Source organism: Xiphophorus maculatus, chromosome 8 (genome assembly GCF_002775205.1).
Source record: "Xiphophorus maculatus strain JP 163 A chromosome 8, X_maculatus-5.0-male, whole genome shotgun sequence".
NCBI classification, from domain to species: Eukaryota; Metazoa; Chordata; class Actinopteri; order Cyprinodontiformes; family Poeciliidae; genus Xiphophorus; species Xiphophorus maculatus.
The window spans coordinates 4279896-4297338 of record NC_036450.1 but is presented as its reverse complement, the minus strand read 5'-3'; the positions used below and the strand labels follow the sequence as shown (position 1 = coordinate 4297338).

The 17443-nt window shown below is 40.5% G+C and overlaps 1 protein-coding gene across 1 annotated transcript in view; it reads right to left on the bottom strand.

The window, feature by feature from the left end:
• Window positions 1-15327, bottom strand: part of LOC111609430 (NACHT, LRR and PYD domains-containing protein 3-like) — a 65123-nt gene extending 49796 nt beyond the window's left edge. The window contains exons 1-6 of the mRNA XM_023337888.1: window positions 15304-15327; window positions 12734-12853; window positions 10171-10287; window positions 8965-9043; window positions 8582-8810; window positions 8415-8438 (exon numbers count right to left, since the gene is read on the bottom strand). Of these exons, the coding sequence (XP_023193656.1) occupies window positions 8415-8438; window positions 8582-8810; window positions 8965-9043; window positions 10171-10220 (382 nt within the window). The 5' untranslated portion in view covers window positions 10221-10287; window positions 12734-12853; window positions 15304-15327. The remainder of the gene's footprint in view (window positions 1-8414; window positions 8439-8581; window positions 8811-8964; window positions 9044-10170; window positions 10288-12733; window positions 12854-15303) is intronic.
• Between the last annotated feature and the right edge of the window lie 2116 nt (window positions 15328-17443).

The following is a 17443-nucleotide window of genomic DNA, read 5'->3' as shown; positions in this document are numbered from 1 at the left end:
GTCTGGACACAAAGTGGTTCTGGCAGTCTTGGTAAAATAAAAGAGTGAGAGAACGAACAAATAAGGCAGCAGTTGGCCGTCGGATTCAGGCCGCTGTGGGGCTCATACTGATTCTAATCTAACGTTCATAATAGTTATCTCTTCTTTCATTTCTAATTATTTATTATTATTTCTACTGATATAATTAAATTCAAATTAGAAAACAGCTTATTGATCCCAAAAGGAAATAAAATCTTCTTGTGACTCATATTGATTCAAATTCTTCAAAAGGTTATTTTAGATATTAATGACTGTTTAGCTTAAAAGATCTCTTGTGGTCTGTATGACAGACCACAAAAGTCTGTTATACAGACTCTTGGTTCTGACTTTATATTATATATATATTCTAGATAAATTCCTCTACTTGTTTCTCTGAATATAGATGATTATTTTAACATGTTGCTCATCCTCTTCCTGTTACTGAAATATTTCCACTTATTCTAGAATCTATAATTGCTCTCAGCCATATCTCTTCAATGCCAATAATATCTGTTAATGTAATTTATCTGAACAGTCTAACTTCCTGTCCATCAGCCAATCAGCTTCTTGTATTTTCTCAGTAGATCCATCAGTGGAAGCCCCGCCCAGCCCATGATGCTCCTGGTTTGTGAAGACAGAGAGACAAACTGAACTCTGATAGGAAACAGTTTCAAACTGATTTTCTCTCTCCAACCTCTTGGTTCCACATGGAGCTATATTTGGCCCCCCTGCTGCTCTGACTACCATGTCATTGTGGTTCCAGTAGATGTATGGAGTGAAAATAGTCACAAAGTATCTGTGCGTGTGTAATACTGGATTTGTAAGCCTTATAAATAAAATAAACCTGCTCCTACGCCTACAAATGTTGCACAAGTCACCTGGTACATACAAAACTGCATTTATGAACAGATCCGGTTCCGAGTGCATCAGTATTTTTGAGACTCATTTCAGCTTCAGCAGCTCCCAGATTTGTGTGTATATGGTGTGTTTCCATGCTAGTAGAAAGCTGGGTCATCTGAGTTTTACTCTGAGTCTAGTGTTTTTATCCTCTAAACGTTTCTCACTGTGCTTGTGGCAAATATCTTAGTTCGGTGGAAAACAGTAAATCTCAGCACTTCCTTATAACATCCCAAAATTATTTATAGACATATTGTGCATTTCTGAGCAGTTCAGGCAAGGATGTAACTTTGTGTTGCAAGTTGGTGATGAAGAGGAGCAGGGTCAGTGGGTGAGGGGGGTTGGGGCTCAGATGCACCTACAGTCACTGGAAGATGTTTTCTTTAGTGCTAAGAATAAAGACAAAACTTACACGTGAAAGCCAGACACTCTTATTCAATAAATTAGGATATATGTCCTGATCAGGCTTGTCAGATTAATAGAACCTTTCAAAAATAATCTTTTATGAGGTATTAAACATACTACAAAATATAAATATATGTAATCTAATTAATCTATATAATGTCTTTAATATTTGTCTGATTTTATCAAGTGCTAAAAACATCAAACAACATGAGATTCTGTAACAATCAAAATGTTATTAAACATTTCAAAAGCAGAATAAGTAACTTCTGTGTAAACCAAATGAATCCTTGTTGGTACAAACTTTGTATTTTTCAATTATGTGATTCTGACTCCACAGCTGTTCCTCAGTTGGCAAAACCTTTTGTCCTGCTGACTTACACATAGCAGATGAGATATGATGTGTCTTTAATACGGCAAATATTAAAGACCCAAAAGCTTTTTGGTTCTGGTTGGAGCAGTTGGTGAGTAGAGAGACCATCGATGTTACTGGATTCTATAAAATGTGGCTTAAAGCTGAGATGCTGATGCTTGGATTTGGTTTCTGTCAGTTCTAGAAACAAGAGAGAACAAAGCGAATTTCTCTTTATAATGGCCCATAATTGAATTTTACTTAATAGGAGCCATGATTTAAAATTTAACAAACTTTGGCTCTTTATGCTTTATGAAATATTTCATCCTATTTGATGATTGCTCTGAATATCGCCACGTTCTACAAACAAATGATGTAATTTGTCCATGGAAAAATGTAGAAAAAAGGGTGATTGTATTAATTTTCTCAGTCTGTCATCTTAACGTCACACGCAGACTCGTTGCCAAGGCAACCAATAAACAGCAGCCTGAGGAGCGCAGAGCAAAGATTACGTTCAAGTGCATCAGGATTTAACACTAAAAGAACCACAAAAACATTTCCCACACAAAAAAGGACGTACAAACACCAAACAGAACATTCTGTCCGCTGCAGTTTTATGTTTTTGAATTTCCATTTTGCATCATTAGGAAGTGATCCTGAACACTAGCGGTGGTTGATTAGCTACTTAAATACCTGCTGTCCTGATTATCTGCCAGGAAATGTATGTGGGTCGCCTTGTTTTAGTGATAATTGAACCGAAATACTCCGAACTGTGCAGCAAGACTTCATGTTAAAGTGATAAAAGTTAAGCTATCATAACTAACCTACTCTCCACTTTCTTTATATATTTGTTTTAATTAAATCTTCTTACTGACCTGTAAAATGTGATCCCCTTGGATCTTGTTATCTTGCTATCATAGTGTTGACAATTAATATCAAAACTTTGCGTCCCCTTCTCAGATTTTGAAGATTTTGATTGCGTCATTTTCCATCCATCCATCCATCCATCCATCCATCCATCCATCCATCCATCCATCCATCCATCCATCCATCCATCCATCCATCCATCCATCCATCCATCCATCCATCCATCCATCTTCTTCCGCTTATCCGGGGTCGGGTCGCGGGGGTAGCAGCTTCAGAAGGGAGGCCCAGACTTCCCTCTCCCTGGCCACTTGTTCCAGCTCTTCCGGGGGAATCCCGAGGCGTTCCCAGGCCAGCCGAGAAACATAGTCCCTCAAGCGTGTCCTGGGTCTTCCCCGAGGCCTCCTCCCGGTGGGACGTGCCCGGAACACCTCACCAGGGAGGCGTCCAGGAGGCATCCTGACCAGATGCCCGAGCCACCTCAACTGGCTCCTCTCGATGTGAAGGAGCAGCGGCTCTACTCTGAGTCCCTCCTGGATGACTGAGCTTCTCACCCTATCTCTAAGGGAGAGCCCAGCCACCCTACGGAGAAAACCCATTTCGGCCGCTTGTATCCGCGATCTCGTTCTTTCGGTCATGACCCAAAGCTCATGACCATAGATGAGGGTGGGAACGTAGATCGACCGGTAAATCGAAAGCTTCGCTCTTTGGCTCAGCTCTCTCTTCACCACGATGGACAGGTACAACGCCCGCTTAACGGCAGACGCTGCGCCAATCCGCCTGTTGACCTCCCGCTCCCTTCTTCCCCCATTCGTGAACAAGATCCCGAGGTCATTTTCCTGATTAACCTCCTGAGACCCGGGCTTTTGTTTGATGTGCATTTTTTATGTCTCCTTACCATTTGGGATTAGTATGACCTAATTTTAGTTGAAATTAAATTTTAGCTTTCTATGTGCTCTTGAACTATGTCAAAACCAATGCCCTCATATGAGGACAATGGGTCTGTTTTTGCATATACATTTCTCCTTGTCATTTGGGATCATAAGGACCCAATTGGCCTAAAAATGAAATTTCAGCTTTCTACAATAAGTGGTTTTCTCAAAACCCAATGTCCTCAGACGAGGACATTGGGTCTATCTGTGTGACGATAAGACCATTCAATCAATGTTATTATTTACATCTGTGTTTACAAAAATGTAATGTCCTCATATGAGGATGCAGGGTCTCAGGAGGTTAAATGTAAATCAACAGTAAGTCACGTGATGTCCAGTCCACTAGACCACTGAGCGGATTTACCATTTACGTTTTACACAGGAGTTTTAAAAAATATTACCTGGCTGTTAATGCTTAGAATACAACGTGCAGCTGCTGTCGAGTTACATGGATGCAGGAACATAAAGGAAAAAAAGCAGCAAATATTGGTGGGGACATGTCCTCTTCATGCTAGAGTTGGTGGGGACATGTCCCCTTCATGTCAGAGTTGGTGGGGACATGTCCCCTTCATGCTAGAGTTGGTGGGGACACGTCCCCTTCATGCCAGAGTTGGTGGGGACACGTCCCCTTCATGCTAGAGTTGGTGGGGACATGTCCCCTTCATGCCAGAGTTGGTGGGGACATGTCCCCTTCATGTCAGAGTTGGTGGGGACATGTCCCCTTCATGTCAGAGTTAGTGGGGACACGTCCCCTTCATGCCAGAGTTGGTGGGGACACGTCCCCTTCATGCCAGAGTTGGTGGGGACATGTCCCCTTCATGCTAGAGTTGGTGGGGACATGTCCCCTTCATGTCAGAGTTGGTGGGGACATGTCCCCTTCATGTCAGAGTTAGTGGGGTCATGTCCCCTTCATGCCAGAGTTAGTGGGGACATGTCCCCTTCATGCCAGAGAGTGAGACATGGAGTAATTATAAATAATTTCAGATTATGTCTTATATGTCTGGTATTCTGCCCTCCTCATGTTTCTGTTAGCGGGAGCTAGTGTTTATGTGAGCTATGCTACTTTAGCTGTTAGCAGCTAAGTCCGTGTATTTTTAGTGTCACACTCAGCACAGTTTGAGAGTCTATCTTCAGTCTTAACTTTAACCAGGTTGATCTAATTTTATGATGCCGAAGCATCTCCAGGAGATTATGGCAGTTATGGATGTTGGTCTCTATCACTGAAACCGTATTTTGTTGCTTCAGCAGTATTGAAGGTAGACCTGCTCCTGCAGGAACATCATCTGCTGCTAGACTTTATTCACCAGAACAAACTGAAAGGTTCTCCATTTATGTTGACTTCTCGACATATTTAAGGATTTATCTCGAGGATTAAAGGACTAATGTCTCAGCTAGATCTAAAGAAACTCATCCATGCGTTCATCTTCAGTCGCATTGATTAATGCAACAGTGTCTTCACAGGTCTGTCCAACAAATCAATCAAACAGCTGCAGCTGATCCAGAATGCTGCTGCTGGCGTTCTCACTAAAACCAGGAAGATCACATAACACCAGTTTTAAAGTCCCTACACTGGCTCCCTGTAGCTCAAAGAATAGACTTTAAAATACTGTTGTTAGTTTATAAATCACTGAACGGCTTAGCACCACAATACATTAAAGATCTGCTGTTGTTGTATCAACCTTCCAGACCTCTCAGGTCTTCCAGTTCTGGTCTGCTCTGCATCCCCAGAACCAGAACCAATTCAGCATCTATGCACCACAAATTTGGAACAAACTTCCAGAAAACTTTAAAACAGCTGAAACACTTTCTTTAATTCTCGACTAAAAACCTACCTGTTTAGAATTGTATTTGAAACGTAATCAATTACAAATTTATTGATAGAACTTGACTTAATGTCATGTTTTGATTGTTGATTCTATATTGTATTGTGTTTCTGTGTTTATTATGATGTAAAGCACTTTGAAATGTCTTGCTGCTAAAATGTGCTATACAAATAAAATTTGATTGATTGATTTAGTCTAATGTTCACACAGAGGCCTGTCACAATAATCATTAAATCAATTAATCAATTGATCCATCATTTCCATTGGCCTGATTTATCGTTTCTCTTTTTTTCTCTCTTTCTACCAAAAATTGGATGATAAAATTCTTCAGTTTGGTACTTTGGTCTTGACTTGCCCTTATTTTGAAAGTCAACATTGTTTACAAAGACTTTAAAATTAGTTGCTTTATTTATTTTGGATATTAAAAATGTGTTAAATGTTCATTAGAATTTAAAGTTTAATGAACTTTGAGAATGTGTTCTTGCATTATTATTTCATCATTACCATTATAATAAACAGTTTACAGTTTACAATTGTAAACTGTTTTTACAATTGTTTGTAAAAACAGTTTACATGTCTAGAGGCTGGAAGTTATTGGAGCATCTGATTCTGATCATTTGAAAGGATTGTCAAATACTTTTGCCAGTATAGTGTATCTCTGCTTGGAGCTAGTGGACAGAAATATGGCTTCACTAGGATTTAAAACATTTTACCTGAGAGTTTCCAGGTTGCAGTTTGGACTCTTCAGTCCAGCAGAGAGAAGCTTCACTCCTGAATCCTGCAGGTTGTTGTTACTCAGGTCCAGTTCTCTGAGACTGGAGGACTGGGAGCTGAGAACTGAGGACAGAGCTTCACAGCTTCTCTCTGAGAGGTTACAGCCACTCAGTCTGAGGAGACAGGGAGAAAAATCTGTTATTAAACAAATTATGAAAATGTATGTTCTTTCAAATCATCATCACTTTGCTTGGACAGAGAAGGAACTATCTTATTTTATACACATTTATGTTGCTGTTTGTTGTGAATCGGTTCATTCTACAGTTAGTCCTCCAGCCTTAAAGTTCAGAACTACAGGCAAAAAGGAGGATGGAAAGATAATTATAAGATTCCAAAATGAACTACATTAACCCAGTTTCAATCTTAACATGAAGAGGAGTAGTTTTGCTGCTGGGATATGAAACAATATGTCCAGCTTTGCTGAAGGAAGTCTGTTTCACTTTTGCACGTCCTTTTTCTCCCCACCAGTGGAACACTTTGAAGAAATAATGCACCAATATATAAACTGAAACATGAAAATATATTTGCCTCATAATTAGCAGATTCCTATCTATAAAAAATGCATTAACAATCTGTGACCTTACAGAGCTTTGTTGGAGGCTTTAACCACTGGCAGCAGCCTCAGAAGAACCTCCTCTGAAGCAGAGTATTTCTTCAGGTCAAACACATCCAGATCTTTTCCTGATGACAGTAAGATGAAACCCAGAGCTGACCACTGAGCAGGAGACAGTTTATCTGTGGAGAGACTTCCTGAACTCAGAGACTGTTGGATCTCCTTAACTAGAGAACGATCATTCAGTTCATTCAGACAGTGGAACAGATTGATGCTTTTCTCTGCAGACACATTCTCATTGATCTTCTCCTTGATGTACTGAACTGTTTCCTGATTGGTCTGTGATCTACTTCCTGTCTGTTTCAAAAGACCTTGTAGGAGTCTCTGATTGGTCTGCAGTGAAAGTCCCAGGAGGAAGCGGAGGAACAAATCCAGATGTCCATTTGGACTCTGTAAGGCCTGGTCAACAGCTCTCTGATGGAGAACCTTTAGTTTAGGTTTATTAAATAATGAAGGTTTCTTAGATCTTTGTGTTTCTTCCAACAGGTTGACACCAGAGTTGATGATTGTCCGATGAACATGAAGAGCAGCCAAAAACTCCTGAACACTCAGATGGACAAAGCAGAACACCTTGTCCTGGTACAGACCTCTCTCCTCTTTAAAGATCTGTGTGAACACTCCTGAGTACAATGAGCCTGCTCTGATATTGATGCCACACTCTGTCAGGTCTGATTCATAGAAGATCAGGTTTCCTTTCTGCAGCTGATCAAAAGCCAGTTTTCCCAGAGACTTGATTATCTTCCTGCTCTCTGGACTCCAGTGTGGATCTGTTTCAGCTCCTCCATCATACTTGACCTTCTTCACTTTGGTCTGAATCACCAGGAAGTGGATGTACATCTCTGTCAGGGTGCTGGGCAGCTCTGCTCCCTCTCTGATCTCCAACACAACCTCCAGAACTGTAGCAGTGATCCAGCAGAAGACTGGGATGTGGCACATGATGTGGAGGCTTCGTGATGTCTTCATGTGGGAGATGATCCTGCTGGCCTGCTGCTTATCTCTGAATCTCTTCCTGAAGTACTCCTCCTTCTGTGGGTCATTGAACCCTCTGACCTCTGTCACCATGCCAACACATTGAGGAGGGATCTGATTGGCTGCTGCAGGTCGTGTGGTTATCCAGAGGAGAGCAGAAGGAAGCAGTTTCCCCATGATGAGGTTTGTCAGCAGAACGTCCACTGAGGTGGACTCTGTAGCATCAGTCAGGATCTCCTTGTTGTGGAAGTCCAGAGGAAGTCGACTCTCATCCAGACCATCAAAGATGAACAGAACCTGGAAGTGTTCAAAGCTGCAGATTTCTTTGGTTTCAGTAAAGAAGTGATGAACAAGTTTCACCAAACTGAACTTTTTCTTTTTCAGCACATTCAGCTCTCTGAACGTGAATGGAAATATGAACTGGATGTTCTGGTGGGCTTTGTCTTCAGCCCAGTCTAGAGTGAACTTTTGTGTTAGGACTGTTTTCCCAATGCCAGCCACTCCCTTTGTCATCACTGTTCTGACTGGTTGATCTCTTCCAGGTGGGACTTTAAAGATGTCTTCTTGTCTGATTGTTGTTTCTGGTCTGTGTGGTTTCCTGGATGCTGTTTCAATCTGTCTGACCTCATGTTCATCATTGACCTCTCCAGTCCCTCCCTCTGTGATGTAGAGCTCTGTGTAGATCTGGTTCAGAAGGGTTGGACTTCCTGCTTTAGCAATCCCCTCAAACACAGACTGGAACTTCTTCTTCAGACCAGATTTAAGTTGATGTTGACAAACTGCAGCAAGACGTTCTAAAATAAGACAAAAAGTAAAATCAAGAACTAGATAAAATTTTATTCTTAAGATGTTTTGCATAAATGTGATTCCATCTCTACAAATTTCAATAAATGTGTGATTTATCCATCAGGTCAAAACTTTGTAGAAATCCTCTTACTGCTCTCCAGACGGTCAGCCAACTCCTCCTGCTTCATCCTCCTCAGGAAGTTCAGTGTGATCTTCATCACTGCCTCTCTGCTGCTCCTCCTCTGCTCTTCATCCTCACCTTCCAACACCTCATCATCATCTGTCTGACTCTCTAAGCATTCTGGGTCATTTGGAATCAGAATCTTATGGATCTTCTTCAGCTCGTTCTTCAGAAAAGTGACAATGTTGTCCTCCAGCGTCTGGAATAGAATAATAGATGAAGGAAACATCAGACTGAAATCATGGAGCCAAACACCAGATGGATGTTGGACAGACTGACAGTCCTCTGATCTACAAAGTGCAGCATGGAGATGACTGTGAACAGAACCCTTGGAAAAGTTGTTCATGTCAGACCTTAAATATGGAGTCCAGCTGTGTGTGATGCTGCTGGGCAGACGGACCCCTGGGAACCTCTGAGCTCTGCTGGTCCACTCTGTGGAGGAACCAGGAACAATTAGAAAGTAAGGACATATTCATCCAGCAGTATTCAGAAATGAAATCACCAAGACTTTCACATTAAATGTACTTGAAGCAGAAAAACAGAGCATCATATGAACAAAATGGAGTGAAGTTAAAAAGAGGAAGATGAACTACAAGGATGAAGAGCAGTAACACCAAAATCACCTAGAAGACATTTTAAAAGGTTGATGCTGAACTTGGACTTCAAACAGCCCACACTGTCATTAGATCTGATGCTGGTAGAGACAGTTTCCCAGAGCTTGGGGACAGTGGAAGTGAAGGCTCTGTCCACACAGGTCTTCAGGACAGTGTGGGACATCCATCAGGTTCTGATGACTAGATCTGAGGTGATGTGGACATGGAGGAGGTTTGAGATATGTGGGTGTGTGTCCATGTGGGATCCTCTCCTGGATGTTTTAGTGAGGATTTTAAAATGGATCCTGTAGATCCGTGGAAGCCAGTGAGCTCACATTGTATCTGTCCACAGAGAGACAATCAGAAGGTAAAGGTCCATGCCCCCCCCCCCCCCCCCCCTTCTCTCAGCTTGTCCTAACCAAAAACTCAAACTGAATACTCTTAGCGGTGGATCACTCGGCTCGTGCGTCGATGAAGAACGCAGCTAGTTGCGAGAACTAATGTGATTAGCAGGACAAATCAGTGAGCAGTGGACAAGATGATCCAAGTAGTTATAAAAATTTAATGTTCCTGCTGATCCCACTAAGAACCAGCAGAACCTCTGATGGTCCACATCAGCTCAGTTTGGTTGAGTTCCAGCAGATCTCACCAACCACATCATGAAGCTTTCCTTCCCTGCTGAACTGCTCTCACAATGCACACAGGAACCAAGTCCAGATGGACCAGACTGGCTTTACCAGGTATTTCCCAGTGGAAATGTGTTCCACTGTTAGTCTGACATGGAGCCAGGAAGCAACAGAACATCATCATCAACATCCCAGAGATGAAGATATGAAGGTGTTTTCATGAGAACAGATCAGCTGATTTCTGTAGATAATGGATCAAACCTCTCTGCAAATATAACTGGAAACATCTGAGTTTTTACTGGTTCAGTTTCCATAGTTACAGCAATTAGAAACAGCTCACCTCTCTGATGATGGAGGTCCAGGAGATTTAAAGTCAATGAGACGATCCATTGAACCGTCGCTCTTAAACGACACACAGCTGGGTTCTGATTCTTCTTGTGTGAAAATCTGATGGATTCTGCTAAAAAAGAAACTAATTAAAATCTTTCCTTTGAGTTTTGCTTTGAAGATATTTTTTATTTGGTTCATTATAAAATAAAGAGCTGTGAGACACAACAGAACCAGACAGATCATCGACTTGATGTTCTAAATGATTCCTATCAGAACCGGTCCAATCCTCCAACATGTTCCTGATCATTGATCCTCCTGAATAATGTCCAGCCTTCTTTAAAGAGCAGAAAGATTTGTTTCTGAGACCAACATGTTGGTTTGAAATGACTGAGAAGTTTGGTGATCTTAGTGTTCAGCTCTGACATGGAGAAGAACCAGGAATCATTTCCACTCTGACCATCCAAGGAGGATCTGATGGAGCTTCAATCAGAACTGAATGTTAAGTTAGAGAACATGTCGTTCTGAATGCGATTCACTGGAGACATTATTTAATTTTACTGTAGAAATGTTTGATAATACACCGTGTTGGATGATGTTTGAATCTCAGAGATGCAACTAGAATCATAAAATTAATTCATAGAAACTTTTTCTTTCAGCATTAATCTGTGTTTAATCGGACTTAGAGACTAATCCAAATATAAACCTAGAAATTAAATTTACTTCTGCCTTTGTGTTTCTGTGTTAATATTAATATTTGGTTAAATAAATGAGTCTGTTTCATTTGGAAAAATTAAGTGGATGAAAATGCAGTTAAATGTTTGTAGGTCAAAGGTCATGTCAACATGATAGTTTCTGTGTCTTGATTGAAAAGTGAGTTCATTATGGGTCATTTTTGTCCCCGTTATTCATCAGCAGTAATTGGGTGATTCTCTGAATTCGGTACATTTTGGCGTCTCAGATTACTTAAAAATATACCACAATAAATTGTGTTTTTGAACACTGCATCTATTGAAGGACTCTTTAAACCTCCAGGAAAATATGTCTCCCCACCTTTTTCATGAAATCCCAAACAGTATTAAGAATTTATTTGTTACTTAGGTTGCTTTAAATTCAACCCCATAACAGGACAATTTCTTTCCTCTGTGAGTAAAACTCTAACATAATTAAACTAATTCTTCCAGTTCCTTTTAGATAACTTGTCCCTTGATTAGAATAACTAATTGTAAGTATTTTTTCTATTTTGAATCATAATAATTAGACTCATAAGTAGAATATGTCAACTTGATGTAAAAGCTCTTTTCATAAATCATAAAAATATACTTTAAAATAAACATTAAATCAGGCTTTTTTATGTTTTTGAATCATTCTTTAAACATTGCATACAGTCCAAAAAATATTAGTCTAATATTTGCTGTTATTATAAAAAAATCATAACAATGTATCAAGTAACGGTTGAACCCATTGTAACAGTTGACCAGACTGTAACGGGGTTGAAGATTTTTACTAAAAGTTGCCATAAGTCCACATTAGCTGGGTTATGGAGCAACATATGATATGATGAAAACAAGAATTAATATGTTTCAAAGACCATTCTTTACTTTTTCCCAAACAACAATAATTATCATTTACATGCCTAAAGGTGTTGAAAGGTTGAGCTTGACAATGACGATGTTTGGATAAAAAAATAATAAAATATCGGTAAAAACCTATATTAACACTTAAATCTCTTTACAGTGTGAGCAGAAAAAAACTTAAGTGATGTCACTTCCAGGGTGCTGAGGAAATTGGACTGAACCATTATTTATAAAAAGGAGGGATTGGTCTGCTGTTACAGGGTTAAACAAAACTGGAGGGACATGATTAAAAAGTGATATTTTATAAATAATTCATGTATTTTTCTCATTTTTAATTTTATTTAGATTAAAGTATACCTAAAATGTTTAAAATGGTACAAATAAGTTGCAGTTACTGGTTAGTTTCATTTGTTTTATATTCAGTGAAAAATTAACATTGGTCAGTGGGGACAGGCTCATTTGGCTGACCTCTACGCTTCAACAACCCATCAAATCTTTCAAAACATGATTTTTAAAATATATTTGCATGTTATATTACCAAGACACATGGATATTTCCAATACTTGATTTTTCTTTAAAAATGTTGGTTGCATTATGTGAAAATATTTGAGATAAACCTGAGAGACACAAAATGCACCGAATTCAGAGAATGACCCAGTTGCTTATTTATGGTGTCAGTTAGAGACCATCTGGTTCTGAAAGATATCCACATGATATATATTTTATCTTAACTGTGGAAATGGTTAATAATCCACTATGTTGGATGATGTTTGAACCACAGAGATGAAACTGGAGTCATAAAATTAATTCATAAAAGCCTTTTTCTTTCAGCATTACTCTGTCTGGAAAATAAATTAAATTTAGATTTAGAGAACAATCCAAATATCAATCTAGAGATTAAACTCACTTCTGACTTTTGTGTTTGTGTGTTAAATTAATATTGGATGGTCATAATAACAGATATAAACTGAACAGTTACAGCAGTTAGAAACATCTCACCTCTCTGATGGTGGAGATCCAGGAGATTTAAATTGAATGGGATGACCCTTTGACCTGTCACTCTTAAAGGACACACAGCTGGGTTCTGGTTCTGGTTCTGGTTTGAGTCTCTGATGGATCCTGACAGAAACTTGATGATTAAAACTTAATCAGCAAAGAGGAGCAGCAGCAGCTTCATCACCACGTCTGTTCTGGCCTGATATAGTGAACGCTGTGTGAAAAGGGCTGTGGACAGTTAGAGATGGTGACCTTTGCTCTGGCTCTCATCTTCCCCACACAGAGTGGTTTTAGAGGGAGGGACTCCCTCCTCTCTGTCCTCACACTGATCCATGCTGCTGAATTCACATCAGCTCACACACACTTTCTACCTTCACCTGCAGAGGAAACACACATCATTCATCTGCACATCAACTCTGATCATCCTTTACATCATTAGAGCTCAGGCTCAAGCATTAGACATCAGGCTTGGCGCTGAGCTCCACATAAACACATTAAACGGGCGGACCCCTCTCTAGGCCCTCCACCGCGATCTGTTATTGTGAAATTTCTCAGTTTTAAAACCAAAGAACTTCTCCTTCACAAGCCATGGCAGAAAAAAGTTTTACCTGGAACAGCAAGCAGGTAAGTTTGGATCATGACTCTGATTTTGAAAAAAATAAAACTAAAACGCAGACGTGCTCAAGTTTCTGAAGGAGCAGCAGATCCTTTTCAAAGCCTCTTTCCAGCCCGACTGAGGGTGAAATATGCAGATGAAATGAAGATTTACAACACCGTGGTGGAGGAAATGTCCAGCAGAGGCCACGCTGTGCGGGTCGTTACGTCACCAGAACCGGTCCTGGAACAAGTGAAGCTGCTGTGCTGGAGCAGGAAACGCAGAGAACAGGGGAGCGGAGCGGTCTTCTGATAAATACTGTTCCCACTGTGAAATTCTGTTCCCACTGTGAAATTCTGTTCCCACTGTGAAATTCTTTTCCCACTGTGAAATTCTTTTCCTCTGTTTCGGGAAGCGCATTGCAGCCAGAGAGGCGGATCTGACCATTTTCATGGCTTTTCTGATCGATTTCTCTGTAAAAACAACTCATATAATAATGTCAAGGTTTTAACATTCAGTTTAATCGGCAGCTGTTGTTTAAAAAATTGTAAAATAAATAAATAAAGTCCCAAAGTTATGGGAGAGGAGAGAATGGATATTTCAGCTGCCTGAAATAATCTGTTCGCCCTGAACCAGCAGAACCTCTGATGGTCCACATCAGCTCAGTTTGGTTGAGTTCCAGCAGATCTCACCAACCACATCATGAAGCTTTCCTTCCCTGCTGAACTGCTCTCACAATGCACACAGGAACCAAGTCCTGATGGACCAGACTGGCTTTACCAGGTATTTCCCAGTGAAAAAAAAAGTGTTCCACTGTTAGTCTGACATGGAGCCAGGAAGCAACAGAACATCATCATCAACAACCAGACATTGTCGGGTTCCGGGGTTTTGGTTCTGTTTTTTTCTTTATTTTTGGATCCTCTTGGTGGTTCAAGGGCTGTACACCAGATAGCGCCGGAGGCTGGTTTCCCGGGGAAGGTGTGCCTGTAGTTCTGCACACCTGACGATGATCGTCTCATCATCAGCTGGAGGTGAAAAGACGCTGACAGCCAGCACTTCGACGCTGGAGTGTTTTTGCCAAAACGGTGTTTCCTCTCGAGTCAATCCCTGGATCCTCCCTGAGAGATCTCCATTGTGGCTTTTGGATTAAGACCTCCTCGTGACGCCGTAGGTGGTTCCCACAGGTTGCCCGAGTTCCCCTTCCCTCCATCATCGTCAAATCCAGAACTTACCTGTCCGCCCTCCACCGCTATCTCCCAGCCTTTGGACCTCGCTCAGCTCTGCTGCCCATCCGGAACTCGCAGTATCCACCTCCTCAATCCGAGACTATATCTACCAGAAAGTAAGAGCTGATTTTTCCTTCTCGCTCATCCTGTTTTCCAGCTACCATTGAACTCACCATTTCCTTTTTCGCTGTTCTGCAGTGAGCCGCAGTTAGCAGCATTTCCCCCCAGTCTGGACCCCAGACCACGCCAATATCTTTACTGGGTTATTGTTTTACAATAAATATTCTTCAACTGATTTTTGTCTCCTGTGGTGTTCTGCATGTGGGCTAGAAACCTAAACCCCAACATGACAGATATGAAGGTGTTTTCATTAAAATAGAGCAGCTGATTTCTATAGATAATAGATCAAATCTCTCTTTTTAAATATAACTGCAAACATCTGAATCTTCCTCCACAGTTACAGCAATTAGAAACAGCTCACCTCTCTGATGGTGGAGCTTAGGGAAATTTAAAGTCAATAAGATCATCCTTTGACCTGTTGCTCTTCAAGAACACACAGCTGGGTTCTGGTTCTGGTTCTGGTTTGGTTCTGGTTCTGGTTTGAGTCTCTGATGGATCCTGACAGAAACATGATGATCAAAACTTAATCAGCAAAGAGGAGCAGCAGCAGCTTCATCACCACGTCTGTTCTGGCCTGATATAGTGAACGCTGTGTGAAAAGGGCTGTGGACAGTTAGAGATGGTGACCTCACCTCTGACCTTTGCTCTGGCTCTCATCTTCCCCACACAGAGTGGTTTTAGAGGGAGGGACTCCCTCCTCTCTGTCCTCACACTGATCCATGCTGCTGAATTCACATCAGCTCACACACACTTTCTACCTTCACCTGCAGAGGAAACACACATCATTCATCTGCACATCAACTCTGATCATCCTTTACATCATTAGAGCTGGAAAAAGATCAGCTGCTCCTCCTCTGATTGGCTCTTCTTCTCTGCTTCATATCAGTGTCAGGTGAATGCAGTCAGACAGCAGAGAGGCAGAGGAAGCTGCCATCAGCTGCTGCACTTCTACTACCAGTCCACTAGATGGAGACATGGAGCAACATTTACATTCACTGATTCAACCTGAACAAGTCTTATAGTTCACAATTATTAATTTGTACAAGTGGATTATTCGCTCCATTAAAGATGAACTATTTAATCATCTGAGTGAATCAAACCCACTTTAATAATATTTTATTTTGAAAGGAAGCAACAGGAAACTGTTGCTGACGTTAATGGTGGAGACTAGAGTTCGGTACCAGGAAATAACAACATGAATCAGTTCGGAGAAGAAAACAGTGAAACATCAGCTGTTCATCATGTTGTTTGATTCCAGTTCATCAATAATCTAATAATCCTGTAGATTAGCCTTCAAACAGCAGAGATATTAAAGTTTCAGCTGAAATCAGAAGTGAAACTTCAAACGTCAGAGATTAGAAACAATCAGGAAAAAGTTAAAGTGATGAAAAAAATTCAAGAAATAAACAAATCAAACTTACAGTTTGTTCAAACGATCCAAAGAGTTAAAGAAGAAAATTTAAACAACAGACTGAGACCCAACTAACGGTCTGGAGCCGCACCTGAACAGGTAAATTCAAACCGAAAGTAAATGTGACGGATGTTGCGTAACCGATGACGTCACAGTCCACTTGGCTTGTAGTTTTTTCCTTCAGAGCAACAGAACCAGGAAGTAGAAGCTCTGAGGTGAAATCAGAGGCAGGTTGATAAAATCTTCATGAGGAAGGAGAGAAGTTCTGATAAAAATGAGGGTGTACTTACTTTTGATCATGACTGTAGTGATGATTGATAGTAACAAAAAATGAAGAACAGTATTTTAGTTTATTCATCATGTCATAGAGAAAAAATGTGAAAATGCATTTTTCAAACTAATATTTTCACCATGTCATCCATACGTTCATTCTAAACTAAATATTTAATTCACAAGCTAAATATTTACTTTGAAAACAAAATTTTTGAAAATAAAAATTTAGCTAAATATTTAGCTTCTAAATAAATATTTATTTTGCAAACTAAACATTTAATTTTCAAATTCAGTATTTATTTTCAAGACTACATATTTAATTATCTTTTTTCATGTCTAGTTGTTCAGTCAGACCAGGGGCCCCAAAGTCGGTCCTGGAGGGCCGGCATCCTGCATGTTTTAGTTTCTCCCTAGTTTAATGCACCTGGATCCAATGACGGCTCGTTAGACGGCCTAAGAGGAAAACTGACACGCTGAAAAGGTTGTTGGTTCCACCAGGGAGAGAACTAAAACGTGCAGGATGCCGGCCCTCGAGGGCCGACTTTGGGGGCCCCTGTTTTAAAAGGACATATTGAAGGTTTTCTTTAAAAATCTGCCATATGTGTAACATGACGTGGTACAGTGCACCATTATTGTTCTTACTTCACAGGGAAGTTTATCCAGAGAGTGAGAGACCACCATCTTCGTATTGTCATCATATCATTCTGTGGACGTCACAGCTTCACATTTAATGAAATCTCCAACAGAAAGCAGAGACTCTCATCTGTTTCCTTACCTCGCTGAAACCAAATGATGCTCCCATCACAAAGTAGTGCATACTGTTGAGAAAAATGTGATTATTACGTCTATACAAACCATACAACAATATGGTGGGTGGAGGCGGATGTTACCATCACTACAAACATTACACAGTTGTTGGACAGTCCTTGTTTAGGCAATCCCTGTGGTGTTTAAGAGGAAAATTCAAGAAGGGGGAAGAAAATTAATGTGTCATTACTATAACAATCAGATTGAGGTAAAGGACAACAGCCTTACCCACAGTATTGATTATAAACATTTAAAGCAGGAATGGTTGAAAATAAGCATCT